Source organism: Centruroides vittatus, unplaced genomic scaffold (assembly GCF_030686945.1).
Source record: "Centruroides vittatus isolate TY-2023 unplaced genomic scaffold, ASM3068694v2 contig_371, whole genome shotgun sequence".
NCBI classification, from domain to species: domain Eukaryota; kingdom Metazoa; phylum Arthropoda; class Arachnida; order Scorpiones; family Buthidae; genus Centruroides; species Centruroides vittatus.
Window position 1 is genome coordinate 2,518,480 of NW_027122194.1, and position 12,013 is coordinate 2,530,492.

At 30.8% G+C, this 12,013-nt stretch overlaps 1 protein-coding gene across 1 annotated transcript; it reads left to right on the forward strand.

The window, feature by feature from the left end:
- The first annotated feature begins 2,013 nt into the window (after positions 1-2,013).
- Positions 2,014-6,344, forward strand: LOC136975466 (uncharacterized protein PF3D7_1120000-like). The gene is made up of 6 exons (XM_067270526.1): positions 2,014-2,103; positions 2,961-3,088; positions 3,172-3,337; positions 3,800-4,005; positions 4,772-4,974; positions 5,963-6,344. Exons 1-6 carry the CDS (start codon positions 2,094-2,096, stop codon positions 6,342-6,344), a joined length of 1,095 nt encoding a protein of 364 aa, XP_067126627.1. The 5' UTR covers positions 2,014-2,093.
- The last annotated feature ends 5,669 nt before the right edge of the window (positions 6,345-12,013 follow it).

Sequence of the window (12,013 nt, forward strand, 5' to 3'; positions counted from 1 at the left end):
GATCTAATATAGTCTAAAGCCTTAAGACTGGATTTACGTTAGACTTGTTAAGGTCCTAAGCAAATAACATGTAATAGGCCCTTTCTCTCAAGCATATAATGATTCATATAAAAATATGAGGTCGTAATCTGTAGCTTATTTAAAGGCCCAAATTTTTATCATACATTACTTGAATACTATTAATTTACATTTTCAAATCGTTCTAGAAACGTCAAATATGACCTATTAGATTCAAATAACTCTATTTTTTTTTTTTAACTCTAAGAATTAATATAAGTATGAATGTGCATAATTTTTTCTTTTACATAGACAAAATTACTAAATATACACAAATTCTGTATAGAACTAACTGTATTAAAGAAGTGAAACTCTGCATATAAATTGATGTCTTTTGTAATTTTTTTTGAGATTTTAAGTCGATGAAAAAGATATTTTTACTTATCATTCGATCAAGTTAATGCAACTGTAAACTCCCTAACAGCTTTTAAAACATCAAAAACTTAAGTGAATACAATAAAAAGTATATACTGCGTTTTAAAACTTCCATCCCTGCTGATGGAAGCTTTGAAAAATCAACCAAAACCTTTTAAAGTCACTCACAAGTTTCGTGTATTTTCTGCTTGATATAGAATAACATTCACTTCAATAAGTTTTCACAGTCAAAAATAAAAAAAAAAAAAATAAAAAAAGTTACTTAAGTTAGTCACTCCAGCGACTCCATAGACAGTTCATTGTTTTATCTTTTGTTCGCATGATCGCCTCTCCCATCCATCAAAAACATGTTTCTCGTGCTGCCACCTTTTGTAAGAAATTTTAACTTTATTAAAACAATAAATGCATTATTTTATAATTTTTGAGTGTTTTATTACGTCGTTAACCTATTTCATTCCTATTAATAATGGTTTAATGCAACTACTAATACATTATAAATTTTTTTAAATATGATTATATAATAAATTAATTGGTAAAATCAGGATTTATACATAAATTAAACAACGTGGGCATAATTTAGGAACTCACGCTTTTATGTTTATTACTATTTGCTGCAGGGGAAGAATCTCGTGTTATGTTTTAGGTTAGGGCCTCACACTCTTAAATTTATTACTGTTCCATTCACTAGAAGGAGGAATGACCTTTCGTATATATAGCTTGGGCCTCACGCTATGAGGATACAGTTTAGGGCCTTATCAGTGTAAACTTATATAAAGAAAGAATCTCCAGGTAGGTTATAATTTAGGTTAGGGCCTCACTATTAGGTTGCACGTTTAAGCTTAGGCCCGCAAATTTAAATCTGCAGATAATAATTTTTAAGGGTATATTTTTCCTTTTTTTTCTTTATAAGCTTCGTAAAGAACATTCAAAAAATAAATGTAGTTAGTTAATATTTTTTTTTCTTTTGTCACAAGAGTCTATTAAATTAACTACATTCTTGTGCCAAAAAACAATAAATAACTACTTAAATAGTCATTTATCTTAACTCATAATGAGTTTAACGGAAAAAATAAACATTGTTTATGATTCCTGTTTGTTTAATAATAAATTATATATCGTTTCAAATGGGTTAAAATGCTGGGGAATTCATTTGTTTAACGTATTGGGTCATAGACCATATTTAGTTTCTATTCTTGGCTTTTTGAAAGCTAAATTATGAGACTTTCTTTACTCATTCTATGTTAATTTTATATAATATATATATCAGTTATTATTATATTTCATGCTTTATTATTTTCACATGTCTATAACCTATATATACAGTCGGTTTTTTAATATTTATTGTCTGCTTAGGTTATGTATAGGCTACTTGATTTGTTTGTTCTATCTTTTTGAATAGATGCAGATTGGCCCTTGTATCTCCTGTGCTATGTGATAAAAAAAAATGACACCATTCAATCAATCATTCATTATTATTACATTAAAAATTAATTTAATATTATTTACTTTAAAAAATCCTTAAACAATAGCTTTTAACAATAACAGTTTATCATAATACAGTAATTTGCATTTTAACAATACCATTCGCTTCTTCATCTTAATCCCATTGCCAAACTGTAGTCCATCTTTAAAACAAAAATAGCAGTTTTGACAGGGTTAGGATGGCAGGAGGTAATTTAAAATTATTATAATTTATATATTATAAAAAATTGCTCATTTTAATTAAAATTATGTATTCATAATACGCTAATTTATTTAATCATAAATTAATATAAAATATTCTTTACGTTGTTTTTAAATCTTTCAAGATTTCCTATAGCGGAACGTCCGTTAATTACATGCACGGTTTAAGTGGGGTGGCGAAAAGTAATCATTGTACTGGGGAGTCGGGCCGGATTTACAAACTTAGGGCCCTGATGGGGAGAGAGATCGAGGCATTGTTTACGTGACTTTTTAATGGTATTAGTGGCATAGGTATCTGTTTTTATAAGTCTTATAAGAATATCAGGAAGATTTCGTAAGCTATTGTAATGTACTGTACAAGTAATTAAAGGGGAAGAAAGTTTGTCAAAAGTACACCATTGTACACAACAAGAAGGGAGAGAGTCAAAACTGGCTCATGTATTTAATGGACGGCTCTAATGTTAATATAATTATAAAATAAATTTAAATGTTATTTAAAAAATTAAAAATAAAGTTATTATTAGCCCATTAATTAAACTTTAGGAAATATATTTCAGCAATTTCGAAGAGAAAATCTCAAAACTTTTAATGGCAAAAGTTTAGTTTAATTATAAATTTATTAAATGAATCAGAAATTCTTTTTTCTATTTAATTATTAAAAATATATATTAAAAAATATATAAAATTATTAAAATTAAAAAAAAAATAGTTTTTAAACCATGAAATAAATGTGATTACAAATTTTGTTTCTGTTCAACTTTCATTTTTCAACTTGGATCAATCAACTTTTGAATGGTTTTTATTCTTTGTTTTTACTTAAAAACATAATATTTTTCATTTAACAGTTTTAGAAAATGTTGGAAAATTGGCTAAAAGCCTGGAAACATTCATTCACTTAGAAGATAATGATTCTTCTGACAAAGAACAAAACGAAGATCTCTCTCCCGCTAAAGATCATCATTTCAGTTTTACTGTACGAATTCATCTTAATTAATTTTTAATATGCTATAATAAGTTAAAAATTATTTATAAATAAGCTGGAAATTTAATTTGTAGGCCAGCATAAAAAGTAAGAATCCTTCATCGGAAAATGCTATCCAAGAATCTCTATTCTCTAATGAGTTCAACGTGCGAATAGAGGATATTTCTTCAAAAGTTATTCATGATCTTGCAGAAATTCTGAATAAATACAAAAATAAAATCATTTTAGGAGACTGCGAATGTAAGAAATTTTACATTTATAATTCTATTTCTTTATTATACAGTAGATTTATATTTATATATTATTTATTTAGTTTTATTTACTTATTACTTAATGATAAGTCCTAAAAAATTTATTTTTTAACTCGAATTTGGTAGTTTTAGAAGGCCTTTCGTTAATTGTGTGTACAGTTTTTGAGCTCCTCTTTGATTATTTCCCTCTTGTGTACAATGAGATATTTTTTACGATACCTTTTCCCTCTAAATATGAGATTTTCCCTCTAAATGGCCCTATAAATATGAGGCCAGGACCTTTCTTGTAATAGTCCTACAATTTCAGGCCTCACATATTTATATCACGGTCGTATGAGAGGTGTCTATATAAGTGTCTATATGAGAGGTGTCTATATAATGTAAATGCCATGTTATAATGTAAAATATCTGTGATTTCAATATTTTTATATAATATACGATGTTTTTATAGCTGGTTTAGGAGGAAAATTATACGGAGATTGTTTGCAAGAGTATTCAGATGAGTGTAATAAATGCTTACAAGAAGCTATTCAAATCATAAAAGAAGAAGTTGAAAAACAAAAGAAAAAGGCCGTAGAGGAATCATTGAAAACAATGAATGCAGAAAATGAGCAATATATAAAAGAAATGCAAATGAAGTTTCAGAAGCAGCTTCAAGTGCGTTAATTTTATATATCATTTATATAATTTTTTATAATTAATTATTTATAGGGCAGCACAAAAGATATCTGTCAAGTTTAATGTTATATTACACCTGAACCCCAAGGTATATAAATCTTAATCAAATGCAAACATCTGCAATTTGAAGCCATTTATAATACATGTTCATATGTTTCCACACCAATCCACAACATAGAAAGCATCCTGGATGTTTTCTATGTTGTGGATTGGTGTGGAAAGAATTGGTTAATCTGCATCAATGTGAATCCTCGAGACTTCAAGAATAAATAACAAACCGTTGAGACTTCTTTTCTTAAAGATATATCAAGAATAGTATTAAATCAGCCCAACGATTTTCGGGAGCTTGAGTTATCCATTGAGCTATCTTCGCTATTCCTAGAGACGTACAGTACAGTACTTCAAAATGTGATGTTAAATTGGATTGAGGAAGCTCCAGATTAAATTTGAGAGCAAAAGTTTAACATATTTTAATATAAATGGTTCCAAATGCTAATTTAAATGATATTGGAGTAAGATTACCTTGCAGTTTAGTTGTAATAATGCTTTAAACCTTGGTAAACGCTTTTTTTGAGTCGTCACACGATGTAAGAAAGTTAAAATAAAATAAAACAAATTGTTGTATATTTAGAATAATTAATGAATACAATATATCTAACGATTACATATAATTTCAAACTTTATTTTCATATATTTTACATTACTAGAAGAATTAATTTAACGGTGTCTATAATCAATATTTCAGGATGAAATAGCTAAAGTTAAAGCTCGAGTACAACAAGAAATTGAAAATGAAGTGGAAGAAGAAAAGCGAATAAGTGAAGAGAAAATAAAAGAAAGTGTGAAAGATGTAACAGAACAATTTAAAACTCAATTAAAAGAAGCGGTGAGTGAAGCTCAAGAGCATGAAATGAAAATGGGTCAGAATAAATGTAAACAGATGAGAAGGTAAATTAATTAATCTAATAAATCATATATTTATTCTATTAAATAGTTATTATTATAGAAAAGAAAATAAACATTTTAGAATACAATATGCGTGTTATTTTCTTTTACTGTTTCAATTAATAATCAATTATGTATTATCTTATACGGCAAGTATGGCCAACAAGTCGATCGCGACAGTATGACCTGTTAAAACGTGAAAGACGTTTGTAATTTCCATGGAAATTATAAATTCATAACATTTCTCATAGATAAATCTTTTAATTGTCACTATTAATTGTTAGAGTTGCGTTGTATGAGATAACATGTAATTGTCTTTGTTTCTGATTTGGAAACAATGAAAAGAGAGAGTGAGATACTGAATGAGAAACAAGAAACTGGAACGTGCTCTTTAAATCCATTATTTTATAAGAGTAGGTTAATAAATTTTTACAAAAGAGTAAAACTGCGGATCATTGGCACTTTTGACTCATTGAAAATAGATCACATTCCACTGTAAGTTGACCAGTCTTGTTCTGCAAAGTATCTCAGAAAGGCTGTACCAGACTTACATTTTTAGTCTTAGTATGATATAAAAAATTGAAATTTTCGGAATATTAAGTCAAAAGTTCTATAAATCGCCCTTTTGCATAATACTTTGATCTTTTAACTTTAAAGACAAAGGTCAAAATATAAGCCTTGGCACGGCCTTTCTGAGACATTATATATAGAAAAATTCCGTAAAAGGCTTTCTTTACGGCATTGTAACTTTATTATATCTTATAAAAATGCCATTAATTTAATAAAAATAAACTTTCATCATATTGTTCGGTTAAGAGAAATAAATTAAAGATTTTTAGTTTAAATAATAATTGGTAATAGAAATAAAATAGTTTGGAGAAGAAAACGAGGTCTCTTGTAACTCGAGGCCCTAATCTATAGCTTGATTTAATTATACTTAATTCTGGCCGCGTGTTTTTAAAAGTATATTAATATGTAAATTTATTTAAAGTGGATTTGACGAAAAACTGCGAGAAATAAAACGAATAGCAGAAGAAGAAAAAGATAAATGTTTGGCAGTATTGAAAGAAAATTTAATACAAGAAAAAGAAGAAGCCATTAAAAATTTAAAAAAGGAAGAAGAACAACGCGCAAATGTGCAGATGAAAAGGCAACAAGAATATTTCGAAAATGTAATCGAAAATTTGCAAAACAAATTAAAAGAGTTAGAAAGAGAAGTGAGACAATTAAATGAGCAGTTGAAAGAAGCGAATGTTCAGAAATCTGAAGCTAATATGCAATTGTCCAATTTAAAATTACAGTTGCAACAATTTATTGTATTGGCCAACAAGACAGAAATGGAAAATCCCAGGATTAAAATCGGTCGTCTTTAAAAATAAATTACTTTTCAGAAATAAATTTAATTAATTACATAAGAAAACCTTTTTATGTTTAATCGGATTAAAAATATATAAAAGTAGAAGTCTATCTAAGTTTAATTTAAATTTTAAGGAAAGCAAAGCGGCATTATAAATTTATAAGTTAATTATATCTTTTAACTTTATATAAAACATAATATTATAATCATATTTAAAAAATTCATCAACGAGTTTCCCGGCGACATGAGTGCCGCCATCTGTTATGATATTTTATTATTAAAAAAGTTTTTCTATTTTTAACTATTATAAAATGGCAAAAAGCTTAATTTTTAGGGTAGGGGTGTATTTTATAAAAACTTGTAAATGCTAATAATCAGTAAAATCGTCATTAAGTCCGATCCTACTCGAGATATGACACAGGACCCCTTTTATCTTTTACCCCTTTGAGCTTTAATCATCAAAATTTAATAGCATCAATCTCCGTAATAAACAAACCTACCTGCAAAATTTCAGAAATTTTCGACACAAAGCACAGGAGTTATTAAACTTCAAAGACGGTGAACAAAATCGTCCCCCACACACACTACATACAGAAAAACTGTTTTTTTTTTTTTTTTTTTTTTTGTATTTCTCGACGTTTCAGGGTCCCCTGAGACCAAAAATGTAGAAATCTTGGGAGGACATTTTTGAACGATTGCCATACTTTCCCTCTGTTATATATAACATAAAAACCTGTTGACATTCGGCAATGTTCGGACACACAAGGAGACCAGAAAGTCTAAAAAATCTCTCATCAATTTAGTGAAGCGAAGAAAATGGCAGAAAAAGATTTTTTTTTTACTACTTTAAGAAAAATATCCAGGTGTTGTTCTAAGAACTCCCAGAGTCAATCAGCATTGCACGAACTGGTGGGTTTAATAAGGTACAGTACAAGTTGATCGTTTTATGACCAGCTTAATCAACTGCTAGAAAAATATGAATTTTCTAGTTCTTAAATTTACAATGCTAATGAAAGGCGGTATCAAATATGCACAAAAATGACAAAATCATTTACACACACAAAAAAGAAACAGGTTGGCAAATTAACTTCCGGAAAAGAGGACAAAATATCATGTTAACGTTTGCCATCAATGTTACTGGTCAGATGAAAAGGGGATATAAAACCTCCTCCTTTCATCTTTCCACGGAAAAAAATGGACAGTCGTGGTCGTTTAATGATTGGAGCTCTACCGGAGTGTATCGCAGTTCCACAAGAGAGTGATTGGATAAATGGTGACATATTTTTGCAGTGGTTACACCGTTTCAAATAACACATGCATCCTACAAACGAAAACCCTGTTTTTTTAATCTTAGATGGGCATGCTAGTCACAAAGAGTTGTCAATAATAGAGTATGCTCTTAATAATCACATTTGTTTGTCGTGTATGACTCCACACACTACTCGCAAGCTGCAACCACTCAATAGGACATTTTTCAAACCTTTTATATCTGCGTTTGCTTCATCAAGTGCAATATGGATGAGACGAAATCGTATAGCTAGTATTACCGATTACAGAATTGCAGATTTCTCTTTTGCTAAAGCAGTTAGGCTCAAAATAGCTGAAGACAGATTTAAGGGCACAGACAGGATTTGACACTACAGACAAAAATGAGGATGAACATTGCTTTAAAGCGATGTTTAATTTTTTTTGACGCCAATAGAATTAAATACTGATCCCATAACACGATAACTAACTCATTGAGTCTAGTAAGGAGAGAAAATGAGGAACAGTTGCCAAATCGTCACCCGTGAAACTTTCAGTCACAATAAAACTAAGTAGAAATTAAGTAAACATGAGCCTTCAATGCTATCTGAACGAATTCATTAGAAGAAACATCTTTTATTGCATTATTTAATGTATAATGTCAATCCGGAAATTTCGGAATTTGCATTTGCCTAATCTCGGGATTTCTGTATTGATATTTTGGGCGATCCGTGATTTCAGTCCCTAACCATAATTTCATCAAGTATTTATAGAATGCTTTAGGACAGTAAGTAGCAATTCGTCAATCCCTTCCAAGAATAACTTGTGAGCTGAAAACTGCCCTGCTATAGAGGAATAGGAATGTCTTCTATTGAACTCCTAAATCACTTTGTTGGAAGAATCAGAGATTGTTGTGAGGCCCATGTAGAAGTTTATGATAATGACACACTTTATAGCCCTCAAGTGAAGTATAAAACATCAATGTCTAAATAAGAAATTTACATGCTTTCAATAATTTACTTTCATCGCAATGAACTTTATATTGTATTTCATAAAAGTTTAAATTATATCAAAATATACACGTCCATGAAAAATTTGATCAAATTCTGTGCAACATTTTGTTTAAATATTTAAATTTAGGTTCATATTTTGCTTTTTTAGTTAATGCACATTTGTGTATTCAAAATGTAATTCGTAGAGGATAACTATAATAAATATTTATATATATATATGAAATAAGATAATTATCACATAAGCCCTTGTGTATCTGCTGGTTTTCATAAATATTTGATCTGAAAATGGTGAATCCATTCTTCATCACTCGGTTGTCTTATTGCGGGTCTGAATGAACCCGTAATAAATATGAAATTGTTTATTACGGGGTTATTATGAGTTAGAGATTTATATACTCTATATGTTTTAATTTTTTTTTCATATCAGCATGTTTATTTGTTTTAGGCCAGTTATTAGTTGAACGGTTTTAAATTTTACTTTTGCTTTCATTGTGTTTCCGAGATGGCGATTCGTATATTGTTATAAGTAATAATCAGGTTAAACCTTAAGTTTGAATAAGAAAACACTACTTGACAGTTATACGTTAAGTCATAAAAAAGAGGAAGAACAACATTTATACTTTTCTAGTAATTTATTTAAGTGAAAGTAATATTTGAAAGGTTTCTCATAAACTCACTTTATATCTTTAATGGCTTCACACTGTCTCGTGTTTTAATAACAATTTATATACACACGTGTTTAGAGGATTTTGTCTTCCTACACTCCCTTTTGTAATGTTTTAATCTTTGCTTCAATAATTTAATGAAATTTTTATAATTATTTTGTATTATGTTATATACCGTGTTTTACTCGATGGTATAAAATAATTATGAAAAATTTCATTAACTTCTTGAAGTCAAACCGTTCTTCAAAAATCCAATTTCATACTCGATTATAATTAAAGTTAATTAAATATATTCTATACACCCACAAGAGCCGAATTATCGGGCTAGAGTTGGCTATAATAAATAAATAATTAATAAGACAATTTGGCACTAGAGCTTGGCGTTAGGCGCCATCTCTTACTAAACTTAATAATTATAATTAAATTAAATAAATAATTTTAATAATTTGGAAGTGGAGGAAAAGAAATCGGCCCGAAGCGGGACTCGAACCCGTAACTTCTGCTATCCGTGCAGACACGTTACCAGACACGTTACCAGTTACGCTACCCGGACCTTCAGTCCGATCGCCTCCTCCAGTATATCTAAGCTAACACGACGACCATCGACGGCCATTACAATGCCGGCTGGGGACACATCAAGTGCCCACGTCCTCCCAAGGCACTCAACCGGCCATCGCAACCCCGGCAAGGCATATAAATATAAATAAATAACGACTAACCCGTTACAAAGCTATACACCCACAAGAGCCGAATTATCGGGCTAGAGTTGGCTATAATAAATAAATAATTAATAAGACAATTTGGCACTAGAGCTTGGTTGAGTGCCTTGGGAGGACGTGGGCACTTGATGTGTCCCCAGCCGGCATTGTAATGACCGTCGATGGTCGTCGTGTTAGCTTAGATATACTGGAGGAGGCGATCGGACTGAAGGTCCGGGTAGCGTAACTGGTAACGTGTCTGCACGGATAGCAGAAGTTGCGGGTTCGAGTCCCGCTTCGGGCCGATTTCTTTTCCTCCAGTTCCAAATTATTAAAATTATTTATTTAATTTAATTATAATTATTAAGTTTAGTAAGAGATGGCGCCTAACGCCAAGCTCTAGTGCCAAATTGTCTTATTAATTATTTATTTATTATAGCCAACTCTAGCCCGATAATTCGGGTCTTGTGGGTGTATAGCTTTGTAACGGGTTAGTCGTTATTTATTTAAATATATTCTTTTAATTTAAACTATAAAGTTTTATATTTAGATTTTTTATAAGTGTTTAATTATATATTATTTAAATTTTTAAGTGGCGAAGTAGATAAAACCACTGAACATTGGTAGTTAGTCGCAGATTCGCATCTCACCAACGTAGAGTTTTCCGGATTTCATCGCATATCTAATGCGAAATGAAGTGCCATACAAGTTCGCATGTCAATTTGGTAATGCGGTGTTTTTGATATAGCATAAAACTATACATAAGAATGACATGCTTTTCTTCCCTAGATTAATCAGTCCAATGAAATAGAAATAGTCAAAATGATATTCACATCTTTCATATTTCATTTCAAATTAGGTTTAGGTTTATTTGGTTACGGCAACGCGGCACATGGGCGATCTTCCGAAGAGAAATGTTTCCCGGGAGATTTTTTAAGGGAAACTGGTCCTTATTCTAGATGTTACTAATGTGAAAACCCGGAAAACTCCACATGGCCAGCCCATTGGCGAGGCACAAACCTATGACCAGCTACCAGTGTTTAGGGTTTTATCCACTCGACTACTGGTGGGCATTATTTCAAATTAACTACATAGCATCTGTGAGGAAAATGCTTTCATACAAAAATATAAATTTCAAAGTTGTATTGAGATATGATTCCGAGAAAGGATTCATATCCATGGGAAAGATTTATAAATCATTTTTTCGTGAAAGCTACTATAAATGGCATCATCTTCCTTGGTTTATCAATTGAGTGATTAATGTGGCGGCTAATAGAAGACAAAAACAACTTTATTTTGCGGTAGGCTGCCACCTTGACCGTTCGGCTATCCGGCCTCGAGGACAAAGGGTCAGAGGCCCACCAATGGCCAAGCGGTCTTTGTTCCCTGAACACTGGAAGTTCGATCGTGGGTTCGCGCCTCGCTCAGACGAGCTGCCACGTGGAGTTTTTCGGGTTTTCTCCTCGTCTGTAACGCCTAAATAGGGGCCAGTTTCCCTTAAAAAGACTTTACGGAAGGCATCCCCTAGGCAGATTGCCCAAGTGTTGCGCTGCCATAACTTAAACAACAAACAAACAAAGGGTCAGAGTGTTTTCTTGAAGGTTCAAGTCCGAAACGAGAATCTCAGAAATTTTTCGGGGTTGGTCCGTTTCGGATATATCAGGCCCCGTCTCTCACCATCCCATTGAGGACCTAGCCGAACAACCCTTTTTTACCAACCCTTGATGGGTTGATAAAAAAAAAAAAAACACTCTTAGCGCGCACAGGTCAGAAAGAAAGCCTGTGATGAGGTAGCTTATGATTAAAAACATCCTTTGGGGCATCAGGATGGAAAGGATAAAATATATCATAAATTCTATTTTACAGGAAATTTTTATTTGGGGCTGCGCAAACGTTTTTTTCCACTATATTTTTTCGAATCTATTTCTATAAATTGAAGAACAAAACTAGATTTGTCTTTTTTTATTTTATTTATGTTTCAAACTAAATTATAAATATAATTTTGTACAAAATTAATATTTTTAAAAATTGATTATTATATTAAATATATATTTATTTATAATA

Coding starts and splice junctions, on each gene's coding strand:
- LOC136975466 (XM_067270526.1), top strand. Junction 3,089..3,171: donor ATCATCATTTCAGTTTTACT/GTACGAATTCAT, acceptor TTTAATTTGTAG/GCCAGCATAAAAAGTAAGAA. Junction 4,006..4,771: donor AGTTTCAGAAGCAGCTTCAA/GTGCGTTAATTT, acceptor TCAATATTTCAG/GATGAAATAGCTAAAGTTAA.